The following is a 17,406-nucleotide window of genomic DNA, read 5'->3' as shown; positions in this document are numbered from 1 at the left end:
CACACTTAGCGTTACCAACTCACCTTTGGTGTTACACTACGGAGCGCATCCGTTTGTGCTTTTTTTATTTCTTTTTATACATGACAATATCCTGCCGGCCTTGGAAGCAGCAGCCTGACATTGCATGCTATTCTGTAGTCTGTGATCTACAAGTACACCCAGATCCTTCTCTACCAGTGACTCTGCCAGTTTAATCCCCCCTAAGACATACGACGCATGCAGGTTATTAGTACCCAGATGCATAACTTTACATTTATCCACATTGAACCTCATTTGCCAAGTGGATGCCCAGACACTTAGTCTATCCAAGTCATCTTGTAACCTATACACCTCCTCTATAGACTGGACCGTGCTACAAAGCTTGGTGTCATCTGCAAAGATAGAAACAGAGCTGTTAATGCCATCCTCTATATCATTGATAAATAAATTAAACAACAGCGGTCCCAGTACACAACCTTGGGGTACACCACTAATTACCGGGGACCAATCAGAGTACGAATCATTGACCACCACTCTCTGGGTACGATCCATGAGCCAGTGTTCAATCCAGTTACAAACTAAAGTTTCCAAGCCCAAAGACCTTAACTTACCTGTCAGACGTCTATGAGGGACAGTATCAAACGCTTTAGCAAAATCCAGAAACACTATATCCACAGCCATTCCTCTGTCAAGGCTTCTGCTCACCTCTTCATAAAAGCAAATTAGATTGGTTTGACAACTTCTATCCTTAGTAGACCCATGCTGGCTATCACTTATAATGCTATTATCCCCTATGTATTCCTGTATGTAATCCCTTATAAGTCCTTCAAACAATTTACCCACAATGCACGTTAAACTTACCGGTCTATAGTTTCCTGGGGAAGACCGAGAGCCCTTTTTGAAGATTGGCACCACATTCGCCTTGCCCCAGTCCCTTGGCACAATACCAGACACCAGTGAATCTCTAAATATCATGAACAGGGGTACAGATATTACTGAACTTACCTCTCTAAGAACTCTTGGGTGCAATCCATCTGGCCCTGGAGATTTGCTTACATTTATATTACTTAACTTACCTTGTACCATCTCTACATTAACCCCTTAACGACGCAGGACGTATATTTACTGCATCATATCGCGTCGGTCCCGGCGCTCATCAACGGCCGGGACCCGCGGCTAATACCACACATCGCCGATTGCGGCGATGTGCGGTATTAACCCTTTAGAAGCAGCGGTCAAAGCTGACCACCGCTTCTAAAGTGAAACTGAAAGTGACCCGACTGCTCAGTCGGGCTGTTCGGGACCGCCGCGGTGAAATCGCGGCGTCCCGAACATCTGACCGGACACCGGGAGGGCCCTTACCTGCCTCCTCGGTGTCCGATCGGTGAATGACTGCTCCGTGCCTGAGATCCAGGCAGGAGCAGTCAAGCGCCGATAATGCTGATCACAGGCGTGTTAATACACGCCAGTGATCAGCATAGGAGATCAGTGTGTGCAGTGTTATAGGTCCCTATGGGACCTATAACACTGCAAAAAAAATGTAAAAAAAAAGTGTTAATAAAGGTCATTTAACCCCTTCCCTAATAAAAGTTTGAACCCCTTTTCCCATAAAAAAATAAAACAGTGTAAAAAAATATATATATATATATGTGGTATCGCCGCGTGCGTAAATGTCCGAACTATAAAAATATATAATTAATTAAACCGCACGGTCAATGGCGTACGCGCAAAAAAATTCCAAAGTCCAAAAAAGCGTATTTTGGTCACTTTTTATACCATTAAAAAAATGAATAAAAAGTGATCAAAAAGTCCGAACAAAACAAAAATCATACCGATAAAAACTTCAGATCACGGCGCAGAAAATGAGTCCTCATACCGCCCTGGTACGTGGAAAAATAAAAAAGTTATACGGGTCAGAAGATGACATTTTTAAACGTATAAATTTTCCTGCATGTAGTTATGATTTTTTCCAGAATTGCGACAAAATCAAACCTATATAAGTAGGGTATCATTTTAACCGTATGGACCTACAGAATAATGATAAGGTGTAATTTTTACTGAAATATGCACTGCGTAGAAACGGAAGCCCCCAAAAGTTACAAAATGGCGTTTTTTTTCGATTTTGTCGCACAATGATTTTTTTTTCCGTTTCGCCGTGCGTGCATTTTTGGGTAAAATGACTAATGTCACTGCAAAGTAGAATTGGCGACGCAAAAAATAACCCATAATATGGATTTTTAGGTGGAAAATTGAAAGGGTTATGATTTTTAAAAGGTAAGGAGTAAAAAACGAAAGTGCAAAAACGGAAAAACCCTGAGTCCTTAAGGGGTTAAGCCAGTTCAGTACATTACATGATGTGTTACCAGCACTGACCTGGCCAATGTCAGCTCCTTTTTCCATAGTGTATACAGAACTAAAGAACCCATTCAGTAGCTCCGCCTTCTCTTTATCACCTGTGACAATCTCCCCATTATCATTATTAAGGGGTCCTACATGCTCTGTCCTTGGTTTTTTTGCATTTATGTATCTAAAAAAATATTTAGGATTAGTTTTGCTTTCTTTGGCCACCTGTCTCTCATTTTGAATTTTTGCTGTTTTTATTACATTTTTACAGATTTTATTAAGCTCTTTGTACTGTTTAAATGTTATAGCTGACCCATCAGATTTGTATTTTTTGAAGGCTATTTTTTTGTTGTTTATTGCTCTTTTAACATCATTTGTCAGCCATGTAGGATTTAGTTTTAATCGTTTATATTTGTTCCCCTTTGGTATATATTTAGCTGTATAGTTATTTAGAGTTGATTTAAAGATGTCCCATTTGCCTTCTGTATCAGTATTTGAGAACACCTCCCCCCCAGTCTATGTCCTGTAGTGCAGCCCTCAGCCCAGGGAAGTTTGCCTTTTTAAAGTTATATGTTTTTGGCTTCCCTGTCAGTCTTTGTTTTCTACATTTTAAGTCAAAAGTAACTATATTGTGGTCGCTATTACCAAGGTTTTCCCTCACAGTTACATTACCAACCAGCTCTGCGTTGTTGGAAATGATCAGATCCAACGAGGCATCACTTCTTGTTGGGTCCTCCACAAACTGGCCCATAAAATTATCCTGCAATAAATATAGGAATTGTCGCCCCTTTGTAGTTTTAGCCAACCCCGGACCCCAATCTATATCTGTATAGTTAAAATCTCCCATTATTACCACTGTACCTGCCCGGGCGGCCCTCTCTATTTGTTCATGCAGCCGACCTTCTATCTCTTCAGTGATATTAGGGGGTCTGTAGATTACACCAAATATTATTTTTTCAGTATTTCCCTCCTTTTTTAATTCTACCCACAGTGATTCCACATCCTCAGAATCTTCAAACACTATGGCATCGTTCACACTGACTTTCATACCACTTCTAACATACAGACAGACTCTGCCACCTTTTCTGTTCATTCTATCTTTGCGAAACAATGTAAACCCCTGCAGATTGACAGCCCAGTCATGCGAGGAGTCCAGCCATGTCTCAGTGACCCCAACTATATCAATATGTTCCTCCAGTATCAAGGCCTCAAGCTCCCCAATTTTATTTGCTAGGCTTCTGGCATTTGTGAACATACACTTTACATTTCCATCTTTTATGTTATTGGGGTTAATGGGATTCAAGGGTGTAAGTTTTATTTTTCTATGAAGCCTATTCCTATTAACTATTCTAACCCCTCCCTCCGCTCCACCCCCAGGTAAATTTATAATTCCCACCTCTCTATCTACACTATCTTCCCCCTCTTTGCTGTAGGTTCCCTCCCCCCAAGTCCCTAGTTTAAACACTCCTCCACCCTTCTAGCCATCTTCTCCCCAAGCACAGCTGCACCCTCCCCATTGAGGTGCAGCCCGACCCTACGGTAGAGCCGGTAACTGACAGCGAAGTCAGCCCAGTTCTCCATGAACCCAAACCCTTCCTTCCTACACCAGCTTCTGAGCCACTTGTTTACCTCCCTGATCTCCTGCTGTCTCTCTGGTGCGGCTCGTGGCACTGGTAGTATTTCAGAAAATACTACCTTGGAGGTCCTTGCCTTAAGCTTGCGGCCTAAGTCCCTGAAATCATTTTTAAGGACACTCCACCTACCTCTTACTTTGTCATTGGTGCCAATATGTACCATGACTGCTGGGTCTTCTCCAGCCCCGCCCAGCAACCTGTCAACCCGATCCGCGATGTGCCGAACTCGTGCGCCAGGAAGACAACACACTGTTCGGCGATCCCGGTCTTTGTGACAGATCGCCCTGTCTGTCCCCCTAATAATTGAGTCCCCCACCACTAGTACCTGTCTGGCCTGCCCTGTACTCTTCCCTCCCTCCTTACTGGAGCAGACACCCCCCTGGCGGTCAGAGGCAGTATCCTGCTGCAGTTCTGCTAGCTCTGTAATGGCATCCCCCTCATCTGCCAAGCGGGCAAACTTGTTGGGGTGTGCAAGTTCAGGACTAGCCTCCCTGACACTTTTTCCCCTACCCCGCTTTCTAACTGTAACCCAGCTAACTGCCTGACTGTCCTGCAACTCCGTCCCACTGTCCTCCCCCACCTCTACTCCCGAGAGTACCAGCTCAGTGAGCAGGAGACTCCTCTCGATGTTGTTAATGCTTCTCATTGTTGCCAGTCGCCCCTCTAGATGCAGGATCTGGACTTCCAAACGAACAACTAGCACACATCTTGCACAACAATATGCACCCTCAAACTGTTGTTCAAGGATTGCATACATTGAACAGGATGTACATTGGACTGCATTTTCCAACATGGAGGCCATCTAGTTATGGGGATTTCACAAATGTATAGGCAAAAACAGACAGTCAAAATTACCCTTCAAATTTTTGGTAGACCTTGTGGGTTCAGAAATTAACACTCACAGCGATCTCAACCTCCTGCTTTCAACCTCCTGTTTTTGAAACTCCTCTTTCACGCCCCCTCTTACACAGCAACACTCAGAAGAGCAAGCTCTCAATAAGAGTCCCAAGCTAAGATTTATACACCTGTGCCCAATCTACTCCTCCTCCCCCTAGAGGTGGAACAGAGAAAAAAAAAAAATGAAAAAAGGTGTTTAAACTTTAACAGTTATCCCACTATGTGCAAGAAAGAAAGACTTACCCACTCCACAGTTGCACCCACTCCACAGTGATGTCAAAGTACAGGGATAATACACACAGTAGTATCACAGTACAGGAATAATACACAATGATGTCAAAGTACAGGAATAATACACAGTGATGTCACAGTACAGGGATAATACACAGTGATGTTACAGTACAGAGATAATAATACACAGTGATGGCACAGTACCAGGATAATAATGGAATACAGTACAGAGATAGTAACCACAGTGATATCACAGTACAGGAATTATACACAGTGATGTCACAGTACAGGGATAATACACACAGTGATGTCACAGTACAGGGATAATACACACAGTGATGTCACAGTACAGGGATAATAAACACGGTGATGTCACAGTACAGGAATAATACACAGTGATGTCACAGTACCAGCATAATAAACACAGTGATATCACAGTACAGGAATTATACACAGTGATGTCAAAGAACAGGGATAATACACACAGTGATGTCACAGTACAGGGATAATACACACAGTGGTATCACAGTACAGGAATAATACACAGTGATGTCAAAGTACAGGAATAATACACAGCGATGTCATAGAACAAGGATAATACACAGTGATATCACAGTACAGGCATAATACACAGTGATGTCACAGTACAGGGATAATAAACACAGTGATATCACAGTGCAGGGATAATACACAGTGATGTCACAGTATAGGGATAATACACAGTGACATCACAGTACAGGGAAAATGCACAGTGATGTCCCAGTACAGGGATAATACACAGTGGCATCACAGTACAGGGATAATGCACAGTGATGTTACAGTACAGAGATAATACTCAGTGATGTCACAGTACAGGGATAATACACAGTGACATCACAGTACAGGTATAATGCACAGAGATGTCACAGTACAGGGATAATATACACAGTGATGTCACAGTACAGGGATAATACACAGTGATGTCACAGTACAGGTATAGTGCACAGTGATGTTACAGTACAGGGATAATGCACAGTGATGTCACAGTATAGGGATAATACACAGTGACATCACAGTACAGGGATAATACATAGTGACATCAGAGTACAGGGATAATACACAGTGACATCACAGTACCAAGGGGTAGATTTATCAAAACCTGTGCAGAGGAAAAGGTGACCAGTTGCCCATAGCAACCAGATTGCTTCTTTCATGACTGAAAAGCCTCTGAAAAATGAAAAAAGTAATCTGATTAGTTGCTATGGGCAACTGGCCATTTTTTCTCTTGCACAGGTTTTCCTAAATATACCCCTAAGTGATTATTTATAGTTTATTTTTATTATCACTTGCATGTATTATGTTCATGGGGGGCCTCATGTCCAAGTTTTGCCTAAGAGCTCAGAAAGTCTAGAGCCGCCTCTGCCCCTTCAAATATTGAGATAGCCCCTAGATCAGACCAAAATGTCCCCCCTCTTCACACACTGCTCCCCATTTCACCTATAGTGCTCCCCCCCCCCCCCCCCCCCACCACAATAGCTGCATGACCTTCCTCATGAGTGGTAAGGGCAGTGAGCAGTAATATCATTGTAAGTATCTCTAAGCTGAATTGTGGCCTCTGTGCTGCCTGAAGAGCGTTGGACCACAGAAATCTCACTGCTTTTCGCCGCAGCGTTTACGGCTAGTCTCGGCAAAACGCACAAACGTGCCTCCTGGCACTTAAGGTCCTGGGCAACTGCCCATTCCGCGCCCAAATGCCCACCCTGTTTGAGCAAGTACAGGACATAAGAATCGCCTTTGCAGATCTTTTGAACAGTCTCAGCGGTGTATCTTACGTGTCCGGCGTCCTTAGTAGTCATGGAGATGTTCTCTACACAGCGCCTGCAGAGTGATCCTGGTCTCAGTGTGCTGGAGCGAGGACGAGCTGTGATCGCAGTGAGCACGACACGACACGGTGTTGGGCCATCGGTGGAGCCTGAGGTAACCGGCTAATTTCTGTGCGGTGTACAGTATTATGACCTGGTTTGTACTTTCGGGTATGTGCAGTATATAGCTTGGCGTATCTAGTGTGTTGTGTGGTATGTGCAATGTATAGCTTGGTGTATATAGTGTAAGGCCTGGTATGGGTATAGTTTGTTTATTTTGGTATATATATCCTAGTGCAGGGGACAGCAACCCCTGGCACGCGTGCCACCTATGGCACGGGATGCTTCTGAGTGGTATGCGAGGGCCCCAGGCAGATAGGGAGCAAACCAGGAGACTTTTCCTGGAAGAAGGTGGAAGAGGACAACGCTGATCAGAAAATCAACTGTATGTAACTACTGCGTGATGCAACTGGGGTCTGATTACAAAGGGGTCTGATTCTGGGGTCTGTATTATAGAGGGGTCTGATACTGGGGTGTATTACTGAGGGGTGTGATTCTGGAGTCTTTATTATGGAGGGGTCTATATTATGGAGGGGTCTAATACGGGGGGGGGGGGGGGGAGTGTATTATGGAGGGGTCTGATTCTGGGATCTATATTATGGAGGGGTCTGATACTGGGGTCTGTATTATGCTGGTCTGAATTAAAATAGTTATCCATGCTGAACAAAAACTTTAATGACTCTTGTGGGCAATCGTATCGCATTAAAGGAGTACTCTGGAGAAAAGTTATTTTATGGCATTGCACAGCTAGCACGAAGTTATATAATAAAGTCAATTACCTCAGTAGTCTCGCTTGCACGCATCCTTGACTTTTACGATATCCGGAAGTACAGCCTGTCTGCCAGAATTATGAATTTCGTTCCCCGACCGTGGCCATCTTTGTAACGAAACGTCACCGCTCTCAGTCTTCTCCTCTCTAAGCCTGCCCCCCTCACCGCGATCCAGTCACTCCCATCCTTTGCATATTCATATAGTCTTCGTTTGCACAGCCGTCATTGGCTGGGCTGTGCAAACGCGTCAGAATATCCTCCGCCAATCAGTTTGATCCGGCCGCGCGTGCGCACATACCATCTCCTTGGGACCGGACATGGGATAGCTGTAGGATACCCACGCCTATCAGCGCGATCCAGCCGCGCGTGCGTACATACAATCTCGCTGGGACCGGACGTGATAATTGTAGGCCAATGATATCCCTGATAGTTACGCTGGCGTAACTAACAGGGATATTCTACAAACGACTTAGTAACTTTTTTTTAGCATATAGCTACATCTACGCTGGGAGCCGATTGCAGCGGTGGAGCTCCCTTTCATTGGTGCAGGGGAGTGGAGGGGGAGGGAGACAAAGATGAAAGGGGTGTGTTTAGGGGTATGGGCGGCAGTGGGGGGCGTTTTTATTAAAATTATTAGGTAAGAGAGAGGGGAGGGGTTGAGGAGGAGGGAGGCACGGAGGGACAGGAAATTGTAGCAAGGCAGCATGGGGGATGACGATTTTTACGTCATCCTCCACACCACCATAACCAGGAAGTGGCAGAAAATACGTTGCCCCGCAGCGGGAGAATGGCTGGACCGATTTCAGAAATAAGTACATGCGCAGAGAGGTACAGCCAAGGGGAACATTGGGGGGGGGGGGGGGGTATACATTTTTAAATCAGAGTACTCCTTTAACTTTGGTGTTTTTGCAGGCGTTTTTATTCTTTTTTTAATAAAATTTCATAGCGTACCATTAAAAAAAATAGCATACCATTAAAAAATAAATATAAAAAAGATACAGTAGTGAAGGAAAAAATTGTATCTAACAAAATATATCTTTTTTTATAACAAAAGTTTTATTATTTTTTAAAACAGGGATCAATTTATGTGGGCGGGGCCCTAAAAATGTAGCCGACAATAATAAAAATGTAGTGTGTGTGTGTGTTTTTAACTTTTTTTCTTTATTTTTTTCATTTATTTTAGGTAGTACTACTACTCCCAGCATGGAACACATTGTTCCATGATGGGAGTAGTAGTACCTGTACTAATTGACAGATCGCCCGTTGCTATCGTCCTTTATAATGTATAGATGCGGCCAGCCGCTCTTCTTTGGTCCCCTGCACTGATGTATATATACACCTATTCATATTTCCTGCAGAGAGCTGCGATTGGCCAGATGGTTCCAGCCAATCACAGCTCTCCATGGGAAATAGGAATATGTGTATATATACGTCAGTGCAGGGGACCATAGAAGAGCAGCCGCCCGCATCTATACATTATACTGGAGGATCACAGTGGGTGTCAGGAGTGACATCCACTGTGATTTTTCCTTAATTGCAGGTACTACTACTCCCAACATGGAGCACACTCTGCTCCATGCTGGGAGCTGTAGTACCTGCATTAATAGACAGATCGCAACAGGTGTCAGAAGTTACACTTGCTGCGATCTGTCTATTAATGCAGGTACTACAGCTCCCATCATGGAGCAGAGTGTGCTCCATGTTGGGAGTAGTAGTACCTGCAGGTAAGAACAGATCACAGCGGGTATCACTACTGACATCCGCTGTGATCGTCCTATCTATAGCAGAGAATCAGAGCGGCTCTGTACAGCTCTCGCATCTCTGCTCTGTACTCTGGCCGGCCACTCCCTCCCTCAGAGCAGTGATTGGCTGCAACCATCCGGCCAATCACCACTCTGGGCGGAAAATATGAATGAGTGATTTTCTATTCACATCATTGGCAAGAGTATAGAGCAGAGATGAGAGCGCTGTATAGAGCCACTCGCATCTCTGCTATATTATGGACGATCGCATCGGGTGTCACGACTGACACTCGGGGCGATATGTCTATTAGTACAGGTACTACTACTTCCATCATGGAACAAAATGTAAAAAATAGAGAAAAAAAAGTGAAACACACACACTTTAATAAAAATTTATTAAAATGTAGTTATAATTTTTTTTTATTTAGTTAAATACATTTCGTTAAAATAAAAATAAAAAAATATCACTACTGCATCCTTTTTTTTTTTTGGACCCAACTAATTTTGGGTACCAAAAAAAAGCCGCCAAAGGTGCCAAAAATGCAATTTGCACACAAATGAGAAAACGCTAGAAAAAACGCCTGAAAAAACGCCAGTTGCAGGAAATTGCACTGGCGTTTTTTCGGGCGTTTTTTTGGACGTTTTTTTTCAAACCAAAAAAGGCAGGACAAAAAAACAAGTAGAAACTTAGCCTAAGTTTCCACTTGGTTTTTTTTCTGTCAGTTTTTGGTAAACTACCACTGCAGTTTTTGATCCAAATTCAGAAGTGGATCCATAAGGGAGGAGAAGTGTAAATCCTTCCTTTATATGTCCTATTTCTTTTGAATCTACTTCTGGCTTTGGCTAAAAAACTGCAGTGGCAGTTTTCCAAAAACTGCCAGAAAGCAAGTGGAAACTTAGCCTAAAGGGAAAATTCTAAAAGAAAAAACCCCACCCTGTGACGAGCCACACCCCAAACCCCACCCATAACAAGCCACACTCACAATAAGCCACGCCCAAATTGTCGGCACACTAAGGCTGTTTCCACTTTCCTCTGGCCCCAAAAAACACCAGAAAAAAAAACACCAGAAAAAACACCATGGCTTTTTACGTACGGGTGCCGGATCCGGCTGGGGGAGGGGAAAACCGGGCACTTCCATACTCCAGCTGGATCAGCCCGTGACTCCATTTACTTTAATGATCAGACCGGAGTCAAACGGTGACTCCGGTCAGCTCAGTTTTGACCCGTATCCGGTTTTGGACTGGACCTAATACCGTAGGATACTACGGTTTTAGGTCCGGTCAGGAAACCGCATACGGGTCAAATCTGAGCCGACCGGAGTCACCGTTTGACTTCGGTCGGCTCATTAAAGTAAATGGAGTCACGGGCTGATCCGGCTGGGGCACGGGAGCGCCCGGTTTTCCCCTCCCCTAGCTGGATCAGGCACCTGTATGTATTAAACAAGGTGTGAATGCAGCCTTAGTTGGGTACCAAAAAAAATTAAATAAAAGGATGCAGTAGGGATGGAAAAAATTGCATTTAACAACATTTTTATTTTCTTATAAAAAATGTTTTATACATTTTTGGACAGGGACCAATTTATGTGGGTGGGCAGGGACCTAAAAATTTAGCCGGCAATATCAAAAATGTAGAAAGGGGCTATTTTAATGTAAACATAATAAAACATTTTTTTTTCAGTTTGGCATTTATTTAATCCTTTTGGCGTTTTTAATCTCCTTGGCAGTTTTTCAAAATCGCAGCACGTTGAGCCTATGAGAGTGAAAAAACACAAAGACAAATGTCATGTGGGTTTTAACTTTGGCATTTTTTTCAGGCGGTTTTAACCTCTTAAGGACACAGCCATTTTACACCTTAGGACCCGGCCATTTTTTGAACATCTGACCACTGTCACTTTAAACATTAATAACTCTGGAATGCTTTTAGTTATCATTCTGATTCCCAGAATGTTTTTTCGTGACATATTCTACTTTAACATAGTGGTAACATTTTTTGGTAACTTGCATCCTTTCTTGGTGAAAAATCCCAAAATTTTATGAACATTTTTAAAATTTAGCATTTTTCTAACTTTGAAGCTCTCTGCTTGTAAGGAAAATGGATATTCAAAATATTTTTTTTTATTCACATATACAATATGTCTACTTTATGTTTGCATCATAAAATTGATGTGTTTTTACTTTTGGAAGACACCAGAGGGCTTCAAAGTTCAGCAGCAATTTTCCAATTTTTCACAAAATTTCCAAACTCACTATTTTTCAGGGACCAGTTCAGGTTTGAAGTGGATTTGAAGGGTCTTCATCTTAGAAATACCCCACAAATGACCCCATTATAAAAACTGCATCCCCCAAAGTATTCAAAATGATATTCGGTCAGCCTTTTAACCCTTTAGGTGTTTCACAGGAATAGCAGGAAAGTGAAGGAGAAAATTCACAAACTTCATTTTTTACACCTGCATGTTCTTGTAGACCCTATTTTTTATTTTTTACAAGGGGTAAAAGGAGAAAATGTATACTTATATTTGTAGCCCAATTTCTCTCGAGTAAGCAGATACCTCATATGTCTATGTAAAGTGTTCGGCGGGCGCAGTAGAGGGCTCAGAACCGAAGGAGCGACAAGGGGATTTTGGAGAGTACGTTTTTCTGAAATGGGTTTTGGGGGGCATGTTGCATTTAGGAAGCCCCTATGGGGCCAGAACAGCAAAAAAAAACCACATGCCATACCATTTTGGAAACAAGACCCCTTGAGGAACGTAACAAGGAATTAAGTGAGCCTTAATACCCCACATGTGTTTCACGACTTTTGCATATGTAAAAAAATAAAATAAAATTTCACTAAAATGTGTTTCCCCCCAAATTTCACATTTTTGCAAGGGTTAATAGCAGAAAATACCCCCAAAAATTTGTAACCCCATCTCTTCTGAGTATGGCGGTACCTCATTAGTTGACCAGAAGTGCACTACGGGTGAACTACAATGCTCAGAAGAGAAGGAGTCATATTTGGCTTTTTGAGAGCAAATTTTGCTCGGGGGCATGTCGCATTTAGGAAGCCCCTATGGTGCCAGGAGAGCAAAAAAACCCACATGGCATACCATTTTGGAAACTAGACCCCTTGAGGAACATAACAAGGAATAAAGTGAGCCTTAATACCCCACAGGGGTTTCACAACTTTTGCATACGTAAAAAAAAAAAAAAAATCACTAAAATGTGTGTTTCCCCCCAAATTTCACATTTTTGCAAGGGTTAATAGCAAAAAATACCCCCAAAAAATTGAAACCCCATCTCTTCTGAGTATGGAGGTACCCCATAAGTTGACCGGAAGTGCACTACGGGCGAACTACAATGCTCAGAAGAGAAGGAGTCATATTTGGCTTTTTGAGAGCAAATTTTGCTCGGAGGGCATGTTGCATTTAGGAAGCCCCTATGGGGCCAGAACAGCAAAAAACCCCCACATGGCATACCATTTTGGAAACTAGACCCCTTGAGGAACATAACAAGGGGTACAGTGAGCATTTACCCCCACTGGTGTCTGTCAGATCTTTGGAACAGTGGGCTGTACGAAATTTTTAATTTGCACAGCCCACTGTTCCAAAGATCTGTCAGACACCAGTGGGGTGTAAATTCTCACTGCACCCCTCATTACATTCCGTGAGGGGTGTAGTTTCCAAAATGGGGTCACATGTGTTTTTTTTTTTTTTTTTGCGTTTGTCAAAACCGCTGTAACAATCAGCCACCCCTGTGCAAATCACCTCAAATGTGCATGGTGCACTCTCCCTTCTGGGCCTTGTTGTGCGCCCCCAGAGCACTTTGCGCCCACATATGGGGTATCTCCGTAGTCGGGAGAAATTGCATTACAAATTTTGGGGGGCTTTTTTCCCTTTTACCTCAAAATGAAAAGTATAGGGAAACACCAGCATGTTAGTGTAAACATTTTATTTTTTTACAATAACATGCTGGTGTAGACCCCAACTTCACATTTTCATAAGGGGTGAGAGGAGAAAAAGCCCCCCAAAATTTGTTAGGCAATTTCTCCTTAGTACGGCGATACCCCATATGTGGCCCTAAACTGTTGCCTTGAAATACGACAGGGCTCCAAAGTGAGAGCGCCATGCGCATTTGAGGCCTGAATTAGGGATTTGCATAGGGGTGGACATAGGGGTATTCTACGCCAGTGATTCCCAATCAGGGTGCCTCCAGCTGTTGCAAAACTCCCAGCATGCTTGGACAGTCAACGGCTGTACAGCAATACTGGGAGTTGTTGTTTTGCAACAGCTGGAGGCTCCATTTTGGAAACAGTGGCGTACCAGATGTTTTTCATTTTTATTGGGGAGGGGGGCTGCGTAGGGGTATGTGTATATGTAGTGTTTTTTACTTTTTATTTTATTTTGTGTTAGTGTAGTGTAGTGTAGTGTTTCTAGGGTACATTCACATGGGCGGGGGGTTACAGCGAGTTTACCGCTGCGAGTTTGAGCTGCCACGCAAAATTTGCTGCATCGCAAACTTGCAGCCTGATACTCACTGTAAGCCCCTGCCCATGTGAATGTACCCTGTACATTCACAGGGGGGGGGGGGGGACCTCCAGTTGTTGCAAAACTACAACTCCCAGCATGCACAGTCTATCAGTGCATGCTGGTAGTTATAGTTTTGCAACAGCTCGAGGCACACGGGTTGGGAAACACTGAGTTAGGAAACAGACAATGTTTCCCAACCAGTGTGCCTCCAGTTGTTGCAAAACCACTACTCCCAAACATTCTCAGGCATGCTGGAAGTAGTAGTTCGGCAACATCTTTAGAGCCAGATATTGCCAAACTACAACTCCCAGCATGCTTGGAGTTGTAGTTTTGCAACACCTGGAGAACTACAGTTTGCAGACCACTAATACAGTGGTTCCCAATCTGTGCCCTTCCAGATGTTGCAAAACTACAACTCCCAGTATGCCCTTACTGTCCAGGCATGCTGGGAGTTGTAGTTCTGCAACATCTGAAGGGCCAGATGTTACAGAACTACAACTCCCAGCATGCCTGGACAGTAAGGGCATGCTGAGGATGTGTAGTTTTGCAACATCTGGAAGGGCACAGTGGTCCCAAAACTGTGGACCTCCAGATGTAGCAAAACTGCAACTCCCAGCATGCCCAGACGCCAAGGGCTGGCTGGGCATGCTGGGAGTTGTAGTATACAGGGTCCCAATACAGCAATGCATGTCGCTTTACGGCGACGTGCATTGCTGTAAAGGGCCCGACCAGGGTTGAAGATCCACTCACCTGTTGCCGCCGCCACCGTCTTCATCGCCGGGATCCGGGTCTTCAGGGACGAGGTAAGTACCAGGCACTCCCCCGTCCAGCACTCCCCCGTCCCCCGCCGCGTCCTCCGGTCTTCCTCCCATCCTCTCCGGACTTCCAGGGGCCGGGCAGGGCGGGAGGAAGTAACTGCCCCCCCCCCCCTGCGATTGTACGGTTAACTAACCGAAGAATCGCAGGGGATCGGAGGAGGTGGCAGGCTTGCCACCTCGCTCCTATACTTTAGCATGGTTCTGGCTGTCTGTGACAGCCGGGATCATGCGAAATTACCGGGCGGTCGGGTCCCAGAGATCCGATCAGCCCGGTATCGCCGCAGATCGCAAGGGCGATTTCCCTTGCGATTAGTGGCGATCGCCGACATGGGGGGCCTGCATGGCCCCCCTCGGCGTTTGCCCTGGATGCCTGCTGAAGCATTTCAGCAGGCATCCGGTTCCGATCTCTGCCCGGCGCGCGGCAGAGACCGAAAAACGCCAGGGCGTATGGATACGCCCTGGGTCCTTAAGGCCCAGGGTGTGAGGGCGTATCCATACGCCCTGGGTCCTTAAGAGGTTAATTCTTTTTCCAACTTCCAAAAAAGGGATGGAGATACCTTTTTAAATAAAATTTCATTGGGTACTATAAAAAAAAATAAAAAAGATACAGTAGGGATGGATAAAATAGCATTTAACAAAATGTATACTTTTTATAACTATATTTTTAAACAGGGACCAATTTATTTGGGCGGGCAGGGACCTAAAATTGTAGCCGGCAATATAAAAAATGTAGAAATTGTAATGTAAAAATAATATATTTTTTATATTTAAGTTTGTTAAACTTTTTGTTAATAATGTATCTTAATTATGTGTTTAACCTCTTAAGGACGCAGGACGTAAATGTACGTCCTGGTGAGGTGGTACTTAACGCACCAGGACGTACATTTACGTCCTGTGCATAACCGCGGGCATCGGAGCGATGCCCGCGTCATGCGCGGCTGATCCCGGCTGCTGATCGCAGCCAGGGACCCGCCGGCAATGGCCGACTCCCGCGATCTCGCGGGCGTCCGCCATTAACCCCTCAGGTGCCGGGATCGATACAGATCCCGGCATCTGCGGCAGTGCGCGATTTGAAGGAATGATCGGATCGTCCGCAGCGCTGCTGCGGGGATCCGATCATTCATAACGCCGCACGGAGGTCCCCTCTCCTTCCTCCGTCTGGCTCCCGGCGTCTCCTGCTCTGGTCTGTGATCGAGCAGACCAGAGCAGAAGATGACCGAAAACACTGATCTGTTCTATGTCCTATACATAGAACAGATCAGTATTAGCAATCATGGTATTGCTATGAATAGTCCCCTATGGGGACTATTCAAGTGTAAAAAAAATGTAAAAAAATGTAAAAGTAAAAGTAAAAAAAAAGTGAAAAATCCCTTCCCCCAATAAAAAAGTAAAACGTCCGTTTTTTCCAATGTGCGTAAATGTCCGAACTATTAAAATAAAATGTTAATGATCCCGTACGGTGAACGGCGTGAACGAAAAAAAGAAAAAAGTCCCAAATTCCTACTTTTTTAATACATTTTATTAAAAAAAAATTATTAAAAATGAATTAAAAGTTTTTTATATGCAAATGTGGTATCAAAAAAAAGTACAGATCATGGCGCAAAGAATGAGCCCCCATACCGCTGCTTATACGGAAAAATAAAAAAGTTAGAGATCATCAAAATAAAGGGATTATAAACGTACTAATTTGGTTAAAAAGTTTGTGATTTTTTTTAAGCGCAACAATAATATAAAAGTATGTAATAATGGGTATCATTTTAATTGTATTGACCCTCAAAATAAAGAACACACATCATTTTTACCATAAATTGTACGGCGTGAAAACGAAACCTTCCAAAATTAGCAAAAGTGCGTTTTTCGTTTTAATTTCCCCACAAAAATAGTGTTTTTTGGTTGCGCCATACATTTTATGATATAGTGACTGATGTCATTACAAAGGACAACTGGTCGTGCAAAAAACAAGCCCTCATACTAGTCTGTGGATGAAAATATAAAAGAGTTATGATTTTTAGAAGGCGTGGAGGAAAAAATGAAAACGTAAAAATTAAATTGTCTTGAGTCCTTAAGGCCAAAATGGGCTGAGTCCTTAACCCCTTAACGACGCAGGATCCCGCATCATATCGCGTGGGTCCCAGCGCTAATCAACGGCCGGGACCCGCGGCTAATACCACACATCGCCGATCGCGGCGATGTGCGGTATTAACCCTTTAGAAGCGGCGGTCAAAGCTGACCGCCGCTTCTAAAGTGAAACTGAAAGTATCCCGGCTGCTCAGTCGGGCTGTTCGGGACCGCCGCGGTGAAATCGCGGCGTCCCGAACAGCTGATCGGACACCGGGAGGGCTCTTACCTGCCTCCTCGGTGTCCGATCGACGAATGACTGCTCCGTGCCTGAGATCCAGGCAGGAGCAGTCAAGCGCCGATAATGCTGATCACAGGCGTGTTAATACACGCCTGTGATCAGGATGAGAGATCAGTGTGTGCAGTGTTATAGGTCCCTATGGGACCTATAACACTGCAAAAAAAAAAGTTAAAAAAAAGTGTTAATAAAGGTCATTTAACCCCTTCCCTAATAAAAGTTTGAATCAC

At 44.0% G+C, this 17,406-nt stretch overlaps 1 protein-coding gene across 4 annotated transcripts in view; it reads left to right on the top strand.

Moving 5' to 3' along the window:
* Positions 1–6,651: 6,651 nt before the first annotated feature.
* Positions 6,652–17,406, top strand: part of LOC130294586 (coiled-coil domain-containing protein 153-like) — a 524,168-nt gene continuing 513,413 nt past the window's right edge. Inside the window, exon 1 of one of the 4 annotated variants that reach the window (XM_056544647.1) lies at positions 6,652–7,096. In XM_056544647.1, coding sequence (XP_056400622.1) covers positions 7,075–7,096 — 22 coding nt within the window. In that variant the 5' untranslated portion in view covers positions 6,652–7,074. The remainder of the gene's footprint in view (positions 7,097–17,406) is intronic. The other 3 variants (XM_056544648.1, XM_056544645.1, XM_056544646.1) reach the window with 3 other exon arrangements.

The sequence above is a fragment of the Hyla sarda genome, chromosome 10 (genome assembly GCF_029499605.1).
Source record: "Hyla sarda isolate aHylSar1 chromosome 10, aHylSar1.hap1, whole genome shotgun sequence".
Lineage (NCBI taxonomy): Eukaryota > Metazoa > Chordata > Amphibia > Anura > Hylidae > Hyla > Hyla sarda.
The sequence above is the reverse complement of the archived record's forward strand: the minus strand, read 5'-3'. Positions and strand labels throughout refer to the sequence as shown.